The 21,959-nt window shown below is 39.9% G+C and overlaps 1 protein-coding gene across 1 annotated transcript in view; it reads right to left on the minus strand.

Moving 5' to 3' along the window:
• Ano4 (anoctamin 4) overlaps positions 1 to 21,959 on the minus strand; it is a 190,987-nt gene that overhangs the window by 105,803 nt on the left and 63,225 nt on the right. The window contains exon 7 of the mRNA XM_035451372.1: positions 4,160 to 4,291. Coding sequence (XP_035307263.1) covers positions 4,160 to 4,291 — 132 coding nt within the window. The remainder of the gene's footprint in view (positions 1 to 4,159; positions 4,292 to 21,959) is intronic.

The raw sequence follows: 21,959 nt of genomic DNA on the forward strand, positions 1-21,959 counted from the left end.
ATATAAAAACTGTGCTATTGGGCTGGGAGGATGGGGTCTGTCAGTAAAGTGCCTGTAGTTTGACATGAAGACCTGAGTTTGGATCCCAGAACTCACACAAAAAGCCCCATGTGTTGGGGCACACCTGTAATCCCATGACTGGGGAGGTGGACACAGGAAGATCCCTGGAGCTTAGGCAACTCAGGGAGCTCCTTAGTGACTAGACCCTATCTCAGAAAGGAAAGTGGAAATTGAATAACATACCTGAGATTGATTTCAATACACATGTACACATGAGCACATACCACATACATCCTCCTTCTCTCCCCCTCTCTCAAAAATGCTATGAGTAAAGAACAAATCTTTCTGATCTTAGAATGACTGACAGAAAGGCAGGGAGATAGGATGGCCTCTCTAGGAAGAAATGGAGCTGAGTTCTGAAACTTGAAACAGTTCACGATCTCATTATATGTCTGTCTTCTAGAAATTGAGAGTGGAATGGTGGTCACCAAATCCTAGAAGAGTAAAGGGGAACAGGAACAAGGAAAGGATAGTGAACAAGCACAAGCCAGGGTGAATACAGCCAGCAATAACCCACACGGTAACTCAAAACAGCAAAAAAACAGGGTATTGAGCACATTCATCAAGATATAGTAGGAGTTCACAGTGAATATGATATCGACTGCCAGCAACTGAAGACGCATTAGTGCCATGTGCTGACTCGGGGAATGATGTTGGTGGCCCATGTGGAGAGGAGACCTTGAATGAAGTCTGAGGTGAGTGTGCAGTTTGCAAACTACACAGCATCTGATCTTCACTTACAAGATCTAGTGTCAGCTTTACATATCCATTTATCTTCCCCACTGAGCAAATCACAGTTAGCATTTACTATGGGATTTGAAAATGGCAGGAACTTGTAGTTTGAGAGAAAACAATTATAACATACTATAATAAAAGAAAAAATACCACATTTTTAAAGGGAAAAGACAAAAATATTACCAAGATATGGAAGACTGCATAGTACTGGGAACAACTGGTAGAGGCTGGATAACATGAAAGTTTTCTGGGAGAAGTGACTCTGGTATATCCCGAAAGATGGGAGTCTCAGGGAAAGGTTATTACAGGTGGGAGGAGGAACGGCGTAGGAGGGAACAGAAGTACAAGGTGACTTAAGGAGGTCAGGGCTCAGTATGGCTAAGCACGGGTATGGGAGACAGATGTAGGAGTTACTGAGTCTTTGGTTTTAAGACACTTTCCCATTTTGATCATTATTTATCAAACTTTAAGTTCTACTTTATCTAACACATTCATGACTCACAATTTCCATCATTCTATTTCACTCCAGCAAAAACACAAGGAGAAACTTTGCAAAATCAAAACATCATATGAATCCTAGGTATGCATGTCGAAAGCTGGGATATCATGTCACAGCTCCCAGAGCTCATTAAACAGCTGTTTCTGATTAAATTAAGCCCATTAATATCATCCTCAAAACATCTTTAGGGAGTTTTGTTTTCTAATTATATCAATAATTATTTCCAACTTGGCAGCCAGCGTTCTTCACATCTTATTATTTTTTACACGCTAATCCAAGGGGTGTTAGCCATGTGGCATGACAATTTTCAAACAGAAAGGAATTCCCATCACCCATAATATCCAGGTCATTGTTTAATTTTTCATGTCCCATTGGCATGATATAAATGCCTCTGTTCTCGTGGTTCCCCTGAACTCTGTTTATTTCAGCTGCTCCTCTCCTTTTCTTCTTGAGCTGAACTGCTTCAAGTCTTATCTTTTATAGGCTGGTCTCCTTTTTTGAACAACAATGCTGTGTCCTTTGCATACCTTAACACCATATTCACAGAAATATTTATAGAAAACTACTTGTGAGCTGGGCGTTGGTGGTGCAGCCTTTAATCCCAGCACTCGGCAGGCAGATCTCTGTGATTCGAGGCCAGCCTGATCTATAGATGGAGTTCCAGGGCAACCTCTAAAGCTATACAGAGAAACCCTGTCTTGAAAAACCAAAAAAAAGGAAAGAAAGAAAGAAAGAAAGAAAACTAATTGTGTTTTCCAATCACTCCATCCACGTAGCCCAATGTCTGTGTTGTCTACATTACAGTCTCTTATTCTTAGGATATGTTGCCTTCTCTACCTAATAGGCCACGTCTATACCCATGTGAACAATTTTCTTAGTAATCATCTTTCATCACTTACCAATATCTTTCCAAATCTGGAGCACTGCCATTCCCCTTTATGTGCATCTACTGGACTAGTTGCAGTTATTTAAAGCCACAATGTATATTACCATACTAGATTCAGGACTGTTTTATTTGGCTTATGCTCAGATAATGCCTAGATAAGTTTGGACATGGAATTTGTGACAGCTGAACTAATTGTTTATTCACTGAACTGATTTGCAAGTGTGTTGAAAGGCCTCAAAAATGTGTCAGAAAGCTGAATGCCACTACCCTCATGTGTTATCGTACCTTAATTGTTCTATATTTAAAAATACTTATAAACATATTATTATCATTTATGATCTCTAGTGATACTGACTGGGATGCAGATGCATCTAAGTTTGAGACTTGAATAACACTGTCACACAGCAAAGATATCCGGAACACAGCAGGTGAGAAGATGGTGGCGATACATTTTCCATCCCATTCTTGCTCTACTCCCTTAAAATAACCTAAAACTTCCAGTGAAGTATCCTACTTCACTGATTACCCAATCTACTTCTATCCACTCATTGTCCTTCCACCCCTTCATCCACCCTATCCTTCTATCCACCCTCCCATGTATGCATCCATTATCCCAAAACTTTGAGCTCTTCCTACCCCGTGCAAGGCAAGTAAAATGTGACAGTAAGCCAATTTCCACTCACAAAGGATAAAACATCAATTAGTGGTCTAAAAAGACCTGCAGGATTTAAATTAAAAGCAGAAGCACATCAGCTTCCATATCTGTCTTGAGAAAACACCCATAGATTCTCATCTTCAGATTAATATTGAGTACCATCAGATTACTAATTTCCACTGAGGCCTTTTGGACTGTGAGCTTTATGTTTTATATGTTCAAGTAATGAGATTGGCTTGGCATCAATCAGACCCACGGGGGTGCAGTGCTTGCCTGTTTCACAGACTTCCCTGTGGCTTCACTTGTCTTACATCGATCTTCACCAGCACAGCACATTTCAATGCAGACCACCTATACACCGTTTTTCTTCTCTCCTTGGCTCCCAGAGTTTAATTGATTTTTCTGTTGCTAAAACATGCATTCACCTTGCATTCCCTGCACCTTCTGGACAACTGCCATTTGGTTTACATTTTTTTTTAAAAAAATCAGATTTGGCAACCTGTTTCTAAAACAATCTGACACCCCTTTCCATTCCTCTGGAAAGTCATTTTTACTGAAGTCATCACCAGGTTGGGCACAAGGAAGGCTAGGGATTCCCCAGTCTGTCTCAGTATGGGGAATCTTCATCACTTACCAATATCTTTCCATTGGGCTGATTTGATCAATGGTCTCTTCGGGAGGCTGCTTTCTCCCTAGTTGTTTATAGTCTTTGATACGCTTTTCTCTGCCATCCCCTACTCTGCCTCTTCCCATCATTCCTTGTCCTCTTAGGAAATTCAGAGTAAATTCTTGATCACTTCTGCAAGTCTTTCCAGGCTAAGTTACTCAGCCAACTTTCTGCCCATGTGACAAAAGTGACAACTCACTGTTGTGAGACCAATAGATGAGTTGGCAAGTAGGCTGCCAGGGAATGTAGCTCTTCCTTTGGTAATGTGCTGAACTAGTGAAGGAAAGGAGAACCAAGCAGCAAACTTCAATAAAAGCAAGCAAACAAACCACATTTTCATTCAGTATGGAAGACATGATCCACTTCTTCTGTCTGGGGTCTGAGTACAGGGAACAGACAGAGCCATGGACAGAAAGAACTAGGTCTCTGAATCACCATGGGGATGACAAGTCACCAAACACACATAGGAAAGAACATTGGGTCACTTTAAGCCACCTGAGATAGGGGGATTTTTGATACAGCTCTCCCATGACTGATATAAACGGAACATGAACAAAAGGCTCAGGAGGAATGGGCTCTACATTGGTACTCCCTCAGGAAAGGCTCTACCATGCTGTACATCCTCAGAACGATGCAGGCTTTCCCACAGACACTCACTGATGGATCCTTTGCTGGCTGAAAGGGGCAGTGTAGCAGTCATTCTCCTCCAGGTCTGGCAGTGTCTCCTTGTCCAGCCTCATTGGCTTCTTAGGTAACCATCTCCGGAACCTGCTTATTTGTTTATCGATCCTGTGGTACATGGAAGGCAAGACCAAAGGGTACAGCATGTTAGCATCACCCTGAAACTTAGGAGGGAGGTCTCCATGGAGTCATAAAACAACTCCACACCCTCCAGGAATTCTCACTACACTCTGAACAGCCTGGTTTTTCCAGATGGAGAGAAGAGAGCTGGTGACCTGGTATTTTTTTCAGGTTCACTAATTGGCCTCAATTCCACTATCTTTGAACAGATTTGAATGACATATTCAGCCACATGTTAATGGAAGATGAACTGGTCACAAGCTTGGAAGGTTCTGAAAAGGAATTAGAGAGCCCTTTAAGCATCTAGCAACGTACTCTGTGTCTAGAAAAGGTGAGGCCAGAGAAGAGTTTGGGGTGTGTTTAACTTGGGGCTGGGGCAATAGTACACCATGACTGTGTACAGAGAGCATGAGTTCATGATTTTGGCTCTGTGCCTGTCACACCTTCTCTGACAAGATATCTGGATCTTTAGCTTTCACCATGCCTTTCAAAGGGCACAGTTCTGCTGGCCCTAGGACATCGGGGCACAAAGTATCACTCTGGGGACTGTGCACAAAAATGCCAAGTGAAAGAAAACAGGGGAGTGATGTATTGTAGTTTATAAAAGACAGTTCCAAACTGGCATTATCCCCAGTCATTCTGATTACTGAATACTTCTAGCTTCCAACTGGCCAGTTAAAATAGATAGCTCAGCCATGCTCATAGCAAACACCTAGAATGAGCAAAACCACATCAGACTTTAAAATGTATATGCTTCCTCAAGTATCTACACTATAGAACATTTTCTCTGGGTGAGAAAGTACATATCTCAATGCTTCCTAGTCTGTTAACTTAAAATACACAGGAAGGATTTACTTTTTTCCAATTAAAATATCTGTATAACTCTCATTTTTAGCCAATGTCATGGTTAATGTTGTAGGTAACTCTGACTTGACCAAGGGATGTCCAGATAGCTAGTAAAACATTGCTCTAGATATGTTTCTGTGCATGTTCCCAGAGGAGGCCATGGTACAGTGAGTCAAGACTTTGGCCATCACTGGTACACATCTGTTGAGATCTTAGATAGAGGTAGAAGGTGAACGCTGGAAAAGTTTGCTCTCTTTGAGCTTGTGTTTACCTTTTTTGTCTCCAATACTGGTGATCTAAAGTCTTTATATGGGGACTAGGACCGTGAACTTTTCCTAGGCCATTGCTAGCAGTCTGCAGGTCATAGGACATTTTGCCTCTAAAATCTTGTGAAGCTGTGTCATAAAGCCCTATGTGAGTCTGAAGGCCAGAAATACAGTAGTGCTGATATCTGAGGGCAAGAGACAATGAATGTGCCAGCTTAGAGAGCAAATTTGCTATATTCCATCATTTCATTCTATTAAAGTTAGGTCCTCAATGGATTGGATGATGTCCAATGGACAATGGCAAATATATTTTTATAATCTTTAAAAATGTTATTTTTCTCTTTTGCAGGTGGGGGAGGGGAGGGAGAGGGAAAAGGGATTGACATGTGAAGCAAGATTGTTCCTAGTTTGAACTAATAAACAATTACAAAAAATAAAATAATTGTATCATTAAAATGTTATTTTTTTAAATTTCATATGTATTGGGTATTTTCCCTACACATATTTCTGTGCACCACATGTATGCAATGTCTCTGGGTTGGATTCCCTGTATCTGGAGTTGCAGATGGTGCTGAGCTTCCACTGGGAATTGATCCCAGATCTTCTTGAAGAGCAGCCAGTACTCTTAACCACTGAACCATCTCTCCACCCCAGTGGTCAACTTCTAACTCAGTCTACTGCTTCAAATGCTCATCTTGACTGGAAACACTCTCACAGACACATTGTCAAGTAATATCTCTTCCAGGTGTCTGGAAATCCTATGGCCCAGGCAAAGCAGAACAAAATAACGGTAAAGTTTGTGTTACTGCTTCCTTTATTCTCAGTGTAATCCAGCCTCATCATGCCAACTCTGACTAGAGTGGCTGTGCTTTGGCAGAGCCCCTGAATGAATACTCAAGCTGCCTTAGGACTCTTCTCTCATAGAGAACCCTTTGCATTCCTTCTTCATGTATAGAGAAGTTAGAATTCTACTCAGGGTCATGAAACCAAGAGAGAAGAGTAGATGGAAAGAGTCCAGGAGAGAGAAACCGTTCTTATCTCCATCACTCTTCTTCCTGTTTCACTATTTATTTCAAGTCCTAAAGACATGAATATGCACAATACTTAGAATGTGGTGAGATGATGTGGCTTAGAGGAGAGGCACGACACAGCGTGAGCATGAACTCCAATGTTTGATTGTCTACATTAAAACCCTGGCTTTGTAAATGTTAACAGCACAACTTTGAACAAGTACATAGACTTTGCTTTACCTCAAATATTTTTATCTTTAAAATGGGCATTATGATGACACTTAGTTCATAGGGTTGGAGATGAACTAAATTACACACACACACACACACACACACACACACACACACACACTGAGATAGATAGATAGATAGATAGATAGATAGATAGATAGATAGAATTCTTCAGAACAGTGTCTGCTATACAGTAAGTAATGGCTACTATTGCCATGTTTTACCCCTTTCTAATAATATATAAGAATTTAAGCAGGCAGTTGAGATTTCTGGGTAAAGATGGTGGGCTATAAGTTACCACCCTTTTACCGCATGAGGGAGAAGAACCAGTGCATGGAAGAATAGGCATGACTCCAAGGAAAGAAAGAGCTTCAGAAGTTCACAAAAGTGCTGATAAAACTCCCCAAAGATGCTAAGAAACAGATAAAGTCATGTACAAAGAAAGAGTTATACACAGCTCAAGCCATTGAACTTCCTGCTTGGTGGAGGGGAAACAGAAACCTCAATCAAAGACAGCTAGATGGCTCTGGCAAGAAAAGGCCTGTAGTCCTACCTTCAGGACACATCTACAACCCTCACAGGTCTCTATCAAGTTGTTAATTTTGGTAAGATAGCAACTCCTCTCAGGGATGGTCCAACCATGGAGAGCAAATCCATTTTGCCACTGTATATGACTCAAAGGTCAGGGGCTGGGAACTGTCTTGAGAGGGAACACATCATTTAAAATGGAGCCATCCTGGGCTCTCAGTAATCAAGGAATCACAAGACAGGAAGCATGAGTTTATCCTACCATAGTCCCAAAGTCGGAGACAACCTTATCAGGCAGTTGTGAGAGGTGGGGGGCTATGCATCAGCAAGCTGAAACAGTGCAGGATGTAGGAGGTTCAGAGTCCTCAGTGGTTGTGGCCCAACAAAGTAACACTGGAGTTGATAGCCCTCAGCCTAAGTCAGCAGATGGGTCAAATTCCAGAACCACTGTCACTTCTATCTACTTCTCAATAGCCCAAGAACTCTGAGATGTAGTCCTCCTTGTGAGTGATCAGTACACAGAAGATCCTGGAAGTACAAGGATAGGTCCTTTAGCTACATAAATGTCAGTGCCATTATTGTTTCCCACACTTGCAATGAGCTTTAGAGATATCCCCCAGTTAGGGGAGATGTTTGGAGAATTTGGGGATGTGGGGAGAACTTGTCTAACTTACAGAATCCACAGCTAGGTGTGGGCAGTAGAGATCCCTGGTATTTGAAGAAGGGGAGAAACTAAAGAGAAGACAGCTCTGGGAAACATCAGACACTGGTCAAATATAGACTCTGTACAAGTGACACCTAGGAAGTCAAGAGTCTGGGAGCTCTATTGACCCTACACCCACTATGCATAATAGGAAGTCACCAAGGCTCTGCATCCCAGGAGTAAGACACTCTAATATTAATTTATTTAGTTCCTTGTGCTTACCTTCTTTATTGTTATTGCTGTGGCTTAGTAGTATTTGTGTTTTACTGCATTAAAAATATTTATGCTTTTAATTCTTCCTTGTACAATTATCTAATTTCATTTAAGCATTTTTTCACTTTTATTGACCAACCTTTTCTATTTTCCTTCCCTTTTGTTTCTCTTTTTCCTTTGAGCCATGTTCCCCCTTTTGCAGTCTGCTCTACTCTTAGTACCATTTTCATTTCATTTTGAAGATCATGTTTTAATTTTCTTTGTCTTGCTTACATTACTTCTCTTTTGGGTTGCTTCCTGTCTTATTCCTGGCATTTCATTCTTTTCTCTTTCCTTCCACAACATTCTTTGCCACTCTCCCTCTCCTCTTTTATTTTAAACTTGGTTCTCCTTTATTTTCTCCTTCCTCATCTCCTTTCTTTTTCCTACTCATTATTTACACAATTGCCTTAAATAATTTTTATCTTCATAGAACATTTGTCTTAGTTTTTCCAGGTTCTATTTTTTCTATTGGTGATAGAGTAGATGACCTTAGTCAATTTTAAGTATATTCCTGTGTCTTCCACATTTTGCTCTTACAACAGTTTGTTTATAATCTTAGTGGGCCTTCAAGTAGATTAGAAGAGCATGGGGGATATATTCCATGTAATATATATATATATATATATATATATATATATATGTATGTGTGTATATATATATATATATATATATATATATATACATATATATGAGCTTGAAAATAAAAATAGACTTCTCAATAAGAAATCACCCCAAATTAGATGTATTGAAGCAACCATATGCACAAATTGCAACCTAGAAATATAAGGATATGAAAAAGCCAGGCATCAAGGTTCCTTTAGAATGGTGGTTCTCAACCTATGGGGTCAAAGGATCCTTTCACAGGGGCCACCTAAGACCATCAGAAAACATAGATATTCACATTACAATTCATAGCAGTAGCAAGATTAGTTATGAAGTAGCAACCAAAATAATTTTATAGTTGGTGGATCAGAATTAGGAAGGTTGAAAATCACTGCTGTAAAACATCAGAACTCCTCAGCTCAGGAAACCAGCTTCTGCCTAATATATACACAAGGAAGAAAAGGACAAATAATCCAACCAACCAGAAAAACAACCAATAAAATTACTGGAATTGGTAAACATATCTCAATAGTAACAAACTTAAATGTAAACACCTCAACTACCAACAAAGATGGGGAAGATTAGCTAGTTTTAATAAAATAATAGAACTGACAATCTATTGTCTCTAGAAAAATACTTCAGTGCCAAAGATATTCACAGAGGTGGCATCAAAGGATAGATGTCAATCTAACAAGCAAATAAGCTGGCTTAGATACTCTAATACATGATAAAGTAGACTTCAAAACAAATGTATCCAGACGAAATAAAGCCACTACATATTAATAAAGGGAGAGAGAGAGAGAGAGAGAGAGAGAGAGTTTAATGAGCATGTAAGGCCAGATAGATACTGACACAATAAAACAATAATAGTGGATAGTTCAGTAATATATTCTCATCTTTAGATAGGACCTCCAACCCGAAAGGCCCCAAGAAACTTCTAACTTAAACTACACTATTTAAAATGGACCCAACAGAGATCTTCAGCACACTCTGACCAAAAGATACAAAACAAAAGTCTTTTCAGCATCCCATGGCACCCTCTCTAAAATAGACTTCATCCTAGAAAACTATATTAAAACTAACAAATAAAACAGAGTCAAATAATGTTTTCTATCTTGTCAGATCATAGTGGAATAAAATAAGAAATCAATAGCCAGAGAAAACCAGAAACTACTCCAATACCTGGAGACTGAGGAATATAATACTAATACCCAGTGAGTCGATGAAAATATCAGGGTGACATTTAAAACTTCCTAGAATCAAATTAAAATGGTCCCTAATTTATCAGACCCTTCTGAATGCAGCTGAGGTAGTTCTAAGAGAAAAGCTTGTAACTATGAATGTTAACTTTGAATATAACTGGATAAGTCTGTTAATAACCTAATAATGCACCCTGAGGTCTTAGAAAAACAACAGCAAGCCAAATTCTAAACATTAGGTAGAAAAAAAAAACACAGAGATCAGCGCAAAACTTAATGAAATGAAACCTTAAATAAGCATACATAGAATTAATCAAACAAAATTTAGTCCTTTGAAAATGATTGATAAACTCCTAGCCAAAAATGAGAGGAAAGAACAAAATTAACAAATTTATGGATAGAAAAGCAATGCTATAAAAAGAGTTCAATGAAGTCCAGAGAGTCGTTAAATTCTTAAATTCTAAAAATGTAAAATCTGAAGCAATGGATAAATTGCTAGGTACATATGAATATGACCTGTTAAAATTAACCAAGAAGCTATAAACACATCCACACTAAGCAATGGGATTATAGCTGTAATAAAAATTCACCCACAAAGAAGAGATCAGTACTGGGCAAATTCACTGCTGATTCACATAATTTTTAAGGAGTAGCAAAGACCAGTTCTTCTCCAACTGCTTCACAACAGAGAAGAAGTCATACCACCAAGATTACTGGCTGAAGGCAGGGTTACTAAGATGCCCAAACCAGGTAAGTCACAACCAAAAAAGAAAACTATAAACCAGGGTCTCTGATGAATTTAGATATAAAAGTTCTCAATAAAATACTTGCACACCAAATTCAAGAACACATTAAGAAAGTAATATACCATGGAGAAGATGGTTTCATTCCAGAGGCAAGGTTAATTCAACACATGCAAAACAATAACTGCATTATACTGGGTAATTAGACTTAAGGACAGAAATCACAAATTATCTAAATAGACACAAAGAAAGCCTTTGACAAAAGTCCTGAAGAAAGCAGGGATGGAAGGAACATAGCTCAACAAAATAAAGGCTGCCTTAGACAATGCATGCCCACATTCTATGGAAAAACAAAGTATTTCCTTTAAAAGTATAAGTGAGAGGATCGGGCTTACTCTCCCCCACGAAGTGCTTTGCCTTAGCTAGGACAGTGAGAAAAGAGAAAGAAACAAGAGGACACAAATAGCACATGAAATGAAAGTGCCCTTAACTGGAGATGGCATGGCCCTGAATTTAAAAGGCTCTAAAGGCACAACCAGAAAATTATTAGAGTTGGCACATACTTTCTGCAAAGTAACAAAATAAAAAAAATCAACATATAGAAATGGACAGATTTTCTTTATCAATAATGGACTTGCAAAAACACAAATTAAGAAGAGCATAATAATTTCCAAAACAGACCTAGGAACAAGAGCAAAATATAATGACATATACGCATGAAAACACCCTAATGAAATCCAACAGTTTGAATGCTACCCTAAAAAGTTAAAATCAATTTTTACTTTAAAAAAGAACTAAGATGCTTTATCACAAAGGTTTTTTTTTTTTGCCTCTCAACATTTCCCTTTGTCTTTTAAACTCAAAATGAATTATATATCAGCAACCTCCTGTCTAAATTCCCTTGTGTAAGTTCAGTGACTTCTTCCTTCACTGAACTAACAGGTTAGACTCCCTACATTAAGCTGGTTGCCTGTCTCATGGCTCTTGGCTTCATATAATTCATTCAAGAAAGGAGACATTGGACCAGAGGTTTTCTGTGACAGAGCTTTTACCTGTCACACATCTCCGGCTTGCAGTACTAATCGAATTGCATTTTGCAGAATCTGGGCTTTGTGTGTAGTGACTATGAATGCAGTCCAGCTGGGTAACAGCTCTCGGTGTGGATAGAAACAAATGAAGCTGTATGGAAAATCAAACATAAATACTCAATGGGAATGAAGTGGCAGCTTTCATCGGCCAGCTGTGTCACCACAATTTAAATGAAATGTGAAGACAGTAAAGAGCACAGTGAAGTAATGAGAATGATTAATTAATTGAAAAATGAAGGTTAAAGGAAATCAACAATGAAGCAAGGGGAGATTGGCTTGGTAGGGAAGGCGAAGCTGTTCCTTGTTACCATTGTGCCTGTTTTTGTTATCTATCAGCAATGCCACCAACCTTCCTGAATAAAGACTTATAAAACAGGGTAATAGTAAAGACTGGCCTCATCATGGCCATCCTCCTCCTCATCATCATCACCATGTTTTTTGACCAACAGGGTGTTTAGGAAGGTCATAAATGATGATGTATGTGAAAAGCTTTGAAGAAGTTTCCAGACACATAGCAAGCATTAATTATTTCTAAAAGAATACATAGGGCTACTAAGACAGTGACCGGAAGCCAAAGAACTGGATTTTAACACCACAGAGCTGTAGTCCAAGTACCTAGGAGACAGAAGCAGGAAGATTGGGCATTCAAGGTCAGCCTGGGCTACCTGAGACCATCTTATAAAACAAAAGCAGACAAACAAAACAAAACACTACAGTGGAAGACTTTCAAAAGTATGTTTCAAATAAAACCGAGACACTTTCTGGGTTTAAGAGCATTGGGCTTCGGTGCTTAGCTGTGGGTGCCTGTTTCTGTTTCGAACAGCTACTGGATGAAGGCTCTAGGAATGGTAACCAAGGTAGACATCAATCTCATTATAGGGGAAGGGCATCAATGGCATTTTTTTCCACCACTGCCTGGATTCTTAGTTGAAGGCCAAGACAATGGGACCTCTAACGGTGGAGCCAGTCTTTAACCCTAGAGCACAAATGGACTTTGGGAGCCCATTCCCTATGGAGTGACACTCTTGTAGCCCAGATACAGCAAGGAGGGTCTAGACCCTCCCCCAAAGGATATGATGGAATTTGAAGATCCCTGGTGGAGGGCCTTACTATCCCTGGGGAGGAGTTGAGGGATGGGTTGGGGGGGTTGGTGAGGAACATGGGAGGATGGGAGGGCGAGGGAATGGGGGGGTGGATATGTAAATATGAGTAGTAATTAAAGGATTAAAAAAAGAAAAAGAAAAAACAAAGAGCATTGGGCTTCTTACTATACAGGTCTTTCTCGTTTTTTGTTTTTGTTTTTGTTTTTTTTTTGGTGTTACCTCAAGATATTTTATGTTGTTAGTTGCTATTGTAAAGGGTGATGTTTCTCTGATTTCTTTCTCAGCACATTTACCTTCTGTATATCGTAGGGCTACTGATTTTTTTGAGTTACCTTGTATCCTGCCACTTTGCTGAAGGTGTTTATCAGCTGTAGTAGTTCCCTTGTAGAGCTTTTCAGGTCACTTATGAAAACTATCATATAGTGAAAGTTTGACTTCATCCTTTCCAATTTGTATCCCCTTGATCTCCTTTTGTTGTCTTAGCTCTAGCTGGGACTTCAAGTACAATATTGAAGAGATACAGAGAGAGTGGACAGCCTTGTCTTGTTCCTGATTTTAGAAGAATCACCTTGAGTTTCTCTCCATTTAGTTTGATGTTGGCTGTTGGTTTGCTCTACATTGTTTTTTATCATGTTTAGGTATCTTCCTGTTATTCCTGATCTCTCCAAGATCTTTATCATGAAGGGATGTTGGATTTTGTCAAAGGCTTTTTCAGCATCTAGTGAGATGATCATGTGGTTTTTCATTTTCAGTTTGTTTATATGGTGGATTACATTGATAGATTTTCTTATGTTGAACCATCCCTGCATTCCTGGGATAAAGCCAACTTGATCACGGTGGATGATTTCTCTTAGGTGTTTTTGGATTCGATTTTCCAGTATTTTTGTTGAATATTTTTGTGTCGATGTTCATGAGGGATATTGGTCTGCAATTCTCTCTTTTTTTTTTGTTTTATCTTTGTGTGATTTGGTTACCAAGGTAATTGTAGCCTCATTAAAAGAGCTTGGCAATGTACCTTCTGCTGCTATTGTGTGGAACAATTTGAGGAGTACTGGTATTAGCTCTCCTTTGAATTTCTGGTAGAATTCTGAAGTGAAGCCATCTGGCCCTGGGCTTTTTTTGGTTGGTAGATTTTTGATGACTGCTTCTATTTCATTAGGGGTTATTGGTCTATTTAAGTTGCTTATCTGTTCTTGATTTAATTTTGGTAAGTGAAAACTGTCCAGAAAATTGTCCATTTCCTTTAGATTTTCAAATTTTGAGGAATATAGGTTTTTGAAGTATGACCTGATGATTCTCTGGATTTCCTCAGTGTCTGTTGTTATGTCCCCCTTTTCATTCCTGATTTTATTAATTTGCATGTTCACTCTCTTCTGTTTGTTAAGTTTGGATAAAGGTTTGTCTATCTGGTTGATTTTCTCGAAGAACCAACTCTTTGTTATATTGATTCTTTGTATGGTTTTCCTAGTTTCCATTTTATTGATTTCAGCCCTCAATTTGATTATTTCCTGGTGTCTGCTCCCCGGGGGTGTATTGGCTTCTTTGTGTTCTAAAGCTTTCAGTTGTGCTGTTAATTCTCTAGTGTGATTATTTCTCCTGTTTCTTCATGTGGGCACTTAGCGCTATGAACTTTCCTCTTAGCCTTGATTTCAAAGTGTCCCATAGGTTCGGGTATGTTGTGTCCCCATTCTCACTGAATTCTAGGAAATCTTTAATTTATTTTTTATTTTTTCCTCAACCCAGGAAGTGTGCAATTGGATGTTACTTAATTTCCATGAGTTTGTAGGTTTTCTGTTATTTGTGTTGTTGTTAAATTTAACTTTAAAGCATGGTGGTCAGATAAGATACAGGAGGTTATTTCAATTTTTTTTTACCTGTTGAGGTTTGCTATGTTGCCAAGTATGTGGTCAATTTTAGAGAAGGTTCCATGTGGCGCTGAGAAGAAGGTAAATTGTTTTGTATTTGGATGGAATGTTCTATAGATATCTGTTAAACCCAATTGGGTCATAACATCTATTAGTTCTTTTGTTTCTTTGTTAAGTTTCTGTCTGGTGGTCCTATCTAGTGGTGAGAGTGGGATGTTGAAGTCTCCTACTATAAGTGTGTGAGGTTTTATGTGTGATTTGATCTTTAGTAGTGTTTCTTTTACAAATGTGGGTGTCTTTGTATTTGGGGCATAGATGTTCAGGATTGAGACTTCATCTTGATGGAATTTTGAGTCTTTAAAGAAAGAAATTAAAGAATATACCATAAAATGGAAAGTTCTCCCATGCTCTTGGATAGGTAGGATCAACATAGTAAAAATGGCAATTTGCTAAAAGCAATCTACAGATTCAATGCAATTACCATCAAAATCCCAACACAATTCTTCACAGACCTTGAAAGAACAGTACTCAACTTCATATGGAAAAACAAAAAACCCAGGATAGCCTAAACAACCCCGTACAATAAAGAAACTTCTGGAGGCATCACCATCCCTGACTCAAGCTCTATTATAGAGCCATAGTCCTGAAAACAGCTTGGTATTGGCACAAAAATACACAGGTTGACCAATGGAATTGAAAACCCTGATATTAACCTACACACCTATGAACACCTGATTTTTTACAAAGAAGCTATATTTATACAATGGGAAAAAGAAAGCATCTTCAACAAATTGTGCTGGCATAACTGGATTCAGACATGTAGAAGATTGCAGATTGATCCATATCTATTGCCATGCACTAAACTTAAGTCCAAATGGATTAAAGAACTCAACATAATTTCAGTCACACTGAACCTCCTAGAAGAGAAGGTAGGTGGCACTCTTGAACAAATTGGTACAGGAGACCGTTTTCTGAACATTATACCAGTAGCTCAAACCTTGAGATTGACAATTAATAAATGGGACCTCCTGAAACTGAGACGCTTCTGTAAAGCAAAGGACACAGTCAGAAAGACTAAACGCCAGCCCATAGATGGGAAATGATATTCACCAATCCCACATGTGACAGAGGCCTGATCACCAAAATATACAATGAACTCAAGAAGCTAGTCTCCAAAACACAAAACAATGCAATTAAAAGATGGAGTGCAGAACTAAATAGAGAACTCTCAACAGAGGAATCCAAAATGGCTGAAAGACTCTTGAGAAAGTGCTCAACATCCTTAGGCATCAGGGAAATGCAACTCAAAAACACTCTGAGATACCATCTTATTCCTGTCAGAATGGCTAAAATCAATAACACCAATGAAAATCTATGCTGGAGAGGATGTAGAGAAAGAGGAACTCTCCTCCATTGCTGGTGGGAGTGCAAACTTGTACAACCACTTTGGAAATCAGTATGGTGGTTTCTCAGGAAAACGGGAATCAGTCTCATTGGGCATATACCCAAAGAATGCACACTCATACAATAAGGACATCTGTTCAACTATGTTCATAGCAGCATTATTTGTAATAACCAGAACCTGGAAACAACCTAAATGGCCCCCAACTGAAGAATGGATAGAGAAAATGTGGTATATTTACACAATGGAGTACTACTCAGTGGAAAAAAAACAATGGAATCTTGAAATTCGCAGGCAAATGGATGGAACGAGAAGAAAACATCCTCAGTGAGGTAACCCAATCACAAAAAGATAAACATGGTATGTACTCACTCATTTTTTTATTTTTAGATATAGATCAAAGGATCACTGGCCTACATTCCACACTGCCAGAGGAGCTAGGAAACAAGGAGGACCCCAAGTGAAGATTGCATAGTCCCTCGAAGAAGGGGATGGGGACAGGAACCCCTGACCAAATTGGAGCCCTGGCAGGGAGAGGAAGGAGAGTCTTCATCCAGTTGCTGTTTGAAGCAGAAACAGACACCCATGGCTGAGCAGTGAACCATACTACTGGAATTCAGTTGTGGAGAGGGAGGAGAGTTAAGCAAAGGAGCCAAGATGGGGCAGAAACAGTGGACCTGACCTACTGATAGAATGGAGACCCTAGTCATAAAGCTGGGGAAACAGCATTGGTCCAAACCCAACCCTCTGAATGTGGGTGCCAGCTAGAAGTCCAAGACAGTCTATGAGACCTCTAACAGTGGAGCCAGTCTTTATCCCTAGAGCATGAATGGACTTTGGGAGCCCATTGCCTACGGAGGGATACTATTGCAGCCCAGATACAGCAAGGAGAGTCTAGACCCTCCCCCAAACAATATGACAGACTTTGAAGGTCCTTGGTAGAGGGCCTCACTATCCCTGGGGAGGAGCAGGGGGATGGGAATGGGAGCATGAGAGAATGGGATGGATACTAAATATGAGTAATTAAAAATAACTAAAAAAATGAAAAAAGAGCAAAAAAGCCTGAACAGATGCAGAATGAAGCATGAACCACCCAGGTTCTAGAAGACACTCCGTGATCTATGCTTTTCACAATGATAAGCACTCCAACAAGGCCAGCAGCTTGCATAGTTTCTCCTGGTTGGTAGAACGGCTCCCAAATGTATTCTCACTCTCATGCCAGGAACTTGTATACTAGGCACTGTGGTTCCAGAGCTTTTGAAGTTAGAAGCACAGCTGTAGGACTTAGGGCAGAACATTGTGGATGAATCTGATGGGATTAATTAACCACACGAGGAGTTAAAAGGTTAGAGAGCTGCCTCTGGGTGGAGATAGGAGAGATAAGATGGGGTGATGAGAGATCAAAAGAACAGGTATCAACATGACCTGTCTTTGAGGACAAGAAGGGCTAGGGGGCCTTCCTTCTAGAAGTCAAGAATGACTTTTTGCTAACAGCCTGCAAAGACATTGCTTTCAGCACTCTGATGGTACAATGTGGGACTGTGTCAGCAACAAAAGAATCCTGCATGCAGTTACCTTCCTAGGAGTCCAGGTAGGACCCAGGCAAGAGCCCAGCTGAACTCTCCTTTGATTTTGGCTTTTGAAACCCTGAGCAAAGAAATCAGCTGATAAGCTCAACAATAGGACTTACAAATCAGGTTATTAGTTTTATGTTGGTCTGTGCAGCACAGTTTGTGGTCATGTGTAATGTGGATACAGCCCTTAAACACAGTGTTACTCTGACCTGCCCTAAGGCCAGGCTGTGGCTAGCCAGGCTCCCAAAGTAATAAGGCTGTCACTCCACTAGTGTGTTCCCACTTCCCAGGCAGGGAGAAGAGACCGTGTCTCTGTGACAAGGACACAGTGAATGTGAGCTCCCCTGGGCTGCTCTTACAAACACTTCTGTCCCCAAACTGCCAATCTCAGACTTCAGCCGTGCAAAGGAGGGAGAAGGTGAAAGCCAGTGGGCTGGAAAGCATGGGGCTTGTGCTGGGATTCTCCAGTCTGACTGTGTATCAGCGAGTCCTGCCATACGATGTTCACCCTCATCAAACCTTAGTGTCATTATCTCCAAAATGGTCACCAATTATGTACTCTTTATGCTAATAATACTGTGTTGATGAGGGTTAGACAGTAATATCATGGGCATATCATTGTTAAATGAATGTACTAAATAACTTTCTTTGTTGCATTGAGTAGAAAGTCTTCCACATATAGAGATGAGTTTGGAGTTGACTAGAAGCTGATTCACAGTCTAGGTGCCAATTCACTGAGTGAGATGCTGGGAGAGCATGAAGGACTAAGCCAAAACCTCCCTGAGTTGAAGGTGCTTAGCCTATAAGATGGTGTGAGCATTAACCAGGATAGTGACTGTCAATGCTTACACAATTCCTTGGATGTGCAAAGGGCTCCACTTAATGCTGGTTCCTAGGATAAAGAAAATGATGATGACAGGATTTTGAAGTACAGAGTTCCAATAGAAATCAAAAGGTTACAATCAGCCCCTATAAGTGAGGGTTGTCTGACCTGTATCACCTCTAACAAACATCTCAAGGCAGGTAAAGCTGAAATTTACTGTGATATATTAAAGGGGCAAAGTGAGTGAACCAGGAAGCATTCCATTCATCTCTTAGAATAGGAGAGTGGCTTACTTCCCAAATTCTATTGCCTGCAGATGGGTCCTGGGGTGGGGGTGGTAGGGGCATCACAAAGGCCTTGGATTACTGATTTAGCATTGATTTTTCTTGGATATATTGTAATTTTGTTCTGTTTATCCTGTTTACTGACTATATAAGCAAATCAATAAAGAGGAGATGGATCACTACTTGGACTTGTGTGGCCTGAGCACAAGTTAATATCTGAACTACAAGGTGAGTTACTTTTATATAAATGTCTTTGGATGGTAAGTCTGGGGTAATCTAGTCTTTGTGGTAGGGAAGGTTCTGGAAAAAACACATGAAAAGAAACACAAGCAAATAGGCAGGCACGTCTGCTAGCTCTGAATGAATGACCTCCCATGGTGGATCTTAGGCGGGTTTCATGTAAACCCTGGGACCCTTAGGAATGGTGGTGACTAGAGAAAAGGTCACATGCAAAGGACCGTCCTTACTCCAGGCATTATAAATTATCTCTATGCATGACCCCAACTTGCATATAGCTGTAGACATATCCTGAAGTACAAGAAGAACATCTTTTCTTTGGACCCTAAATACCTGGAGGAAGTCAATAGTAGTGGCTTGATCAAACAAAATTTATGAAACATACCCTTTTAAAAATTTACTTTTGAAATTATGCTGTAATTACATTTCTCTTTCCCTTTCTTCCATCCATACCTTCCCATATACCTTGTCTTAGTTAGGGTTTCTAGGCTGTAGAGAGACTCTATGGCCATGACAACTCTTATAAAGGAAAACATTTAATTGAGTTGGTGGCTTACAGTTTCAGAGGTTTAGTCCATTATCATCATGGCAGGGAGCATGGTGGCTGGGAGTATAGTGGTGTGCAGGCAGACATGGTGCTGGAGGAGGGGCTGAGATTCCTACATCTTGGCCAACAGGTAATGGGAAGTGGTCTGTGATACTGGGCGTGGCTTGAGCATATATGAGACCTTAAGTCCACCTCCACAGTGACACACTTCCTTCAACAAGGCCATACGGACTCCAACAAAGCCACACCTCCAAATAGTGCCACTCCCTATAATCTTATGGGGGACAATTACATTCAAACTACCACAAACCCTTTCCCACTCTCCTTCAAATTCGTGCCCTCTTTTTCACGAATCGTTACCACCTGCCTATATGTATATACATATACTTTCTTAAATTTAATGTGCTAATTCCATATAATGTTATTTGAATATGTGTTTTCAGGACTGAACATCTGGCACTGGACACCCAGTTGGTATGCTCATCCCTGGGGAAGACCACTTCTCTCACTCCCAGCCTTCTTCAGTTGCCTCTAGTTCTTTGTACAGGGTTGAGACCTCACAGGCTTTTCCTTATCTAGTCTGGTATGGTCACTGGTGTCATCCTTGTTCAATTCATGTGTGGGTGATCATGTTTGTGAGACTTTATGGCTGACATTAGTAGGCAACACAGTCTCACAGCAAACTCCCCGATTCTCTGGCTCTTACATTCTTCCAGCCCCCTATTCCTGCAGTGTTCCTTGAGTATTAAGTGCAGGAGCGAACCAGGCCTTCTTTAGAGACACTTGCTTTCCCCTAGACTAGTATATTATAGACCCATATTCTAATAGTACATTTGGAGAGATGATGTGATAGAGGAAGGCTATAGATGAGCTTTATTTAGTAGTTTTTCTTAGCTCATAGCTCTCATCTGCTGGAAGTGAAGTCCTCCTTCACTGCCAATAGAGAACAGGAGGCTTGGGCTTCCCTTTCCTCTTCTTAGAGCCAGTATTCCCTGCATTCACAGCATCTCCTTGGCTAGAAATTAGGTGTCTTTGGAAGCTAATGCCACTCTTTTAGGTCACAGGACTCCTATTTGGAGCACAGTCTAAATACCTTATAGATGAGTCCACGGGCCCTGGAACATTTGCATGCATTAAATTTTAATAGTTGGGATGGAAATATACAAATCATTTCTCATTCTGCTAGTATGCCCATCTGATATGATTGTAATAAACAGATCCTATAATGCATAGGGCCTAGCATTCCCCCTGTCTAGTATAATAAAGGATAAGCTTAGGCAGAATGCCCACAGTGGGGGTGGAGGGAGAATTATGAGGCTTCAACCATAGCTGCCCACAATAATCACATTTGTTACTTTGTAATATTTTCTGAAGATTGCTTTCCACAATCATTTTATCCTGAAAAAAATCAGGCAAAGAAAAGATTATAAACTCTCCCTCTTTATTGGATAGATAATTTACAATGCCTGTAAACCTGCCTAGAGATTAGAATCAAAGCAGTGTTTAATAGACCAGGCACGGGGACTAATAGGCACTTATTACAAATATATGAGTCTGAGCTACCTGAGGATGTTTTATGGGAGTTGGGTGAGTTTTTGATATAAAGATGTTTATGAAAGGGTGTTTTGTTCTCACTAAAAACTTCAGACTTTTTATATGTTTATCCTTAAAGGAGAGTTGGGTTAGAGAGTACATTCATGGGTTAATGGGATTGAATGCAATTTATATAGATGAAATAAAAGAATAAATTGAGTGCCCACATACAGTATGCTAAGAGGATTTCAGAACGATGAAAGTCAAGTGTTTTGTTGCTGGGGTGCTATTAATATCATAAGTGGCGGCTGTGCTTTGGAACTTGAATTTCAGAGTTAACTACAAGGGTTGTATGCTTTTCATCATTTCAACTAGTCTTTCCTGGGGTGAATCACTGAGTAAAACATACATCATACTTTCTTCTTAACTGCATTTTAAAATAGCCACTAGACACTGGGCTTTGGAAAGTGCTATCACTCCAGTGCTGTCCAAAATAAAATGCTTCATGGCAGCCTTGCCCAACCAATGTGTCATACTTGCTACCATAACTTGAGTTCCTTTTTCTTTTATTCTTACACATTCTTCCAGTATGTGCCATTGTCTCTGTTGGTCCACGATGGTAATTTCTGCACTGGATATCAACTTTTCTATGATAGTGGTTAGTGTGTATTAAGCCATTCTTCTAGCTCCAGAAGCAAGCTCTGTTCACTTAAACTATGTTCTCTTCATACTTGAAGAGCATGGTCACAAATTGTCTTCTCTTCTCTCCTGTTGACACTTGTTCTAAATCTTTCCTTTCTTTCCCATCTTCCACAC

The sequence above is a fragment of the Cricetulus griseus genome, assembly GCF_003668045.3.
Source record: "Cricetulus griseus strain 17A/GY chromosome 1 unlocalized genomic scaffold, alternate assembly CriGri-PICRH-1.0 chr1_0, whole genome shotgun sequence".
In the NCBI taxonomy this organism is placed as follows: domain Eukaryota; kingdom Metazoa; phylum Chordata; class Mammalia; order Rodentia; family Cricetidae; genus Cricetulus; species Cricetulus griseus.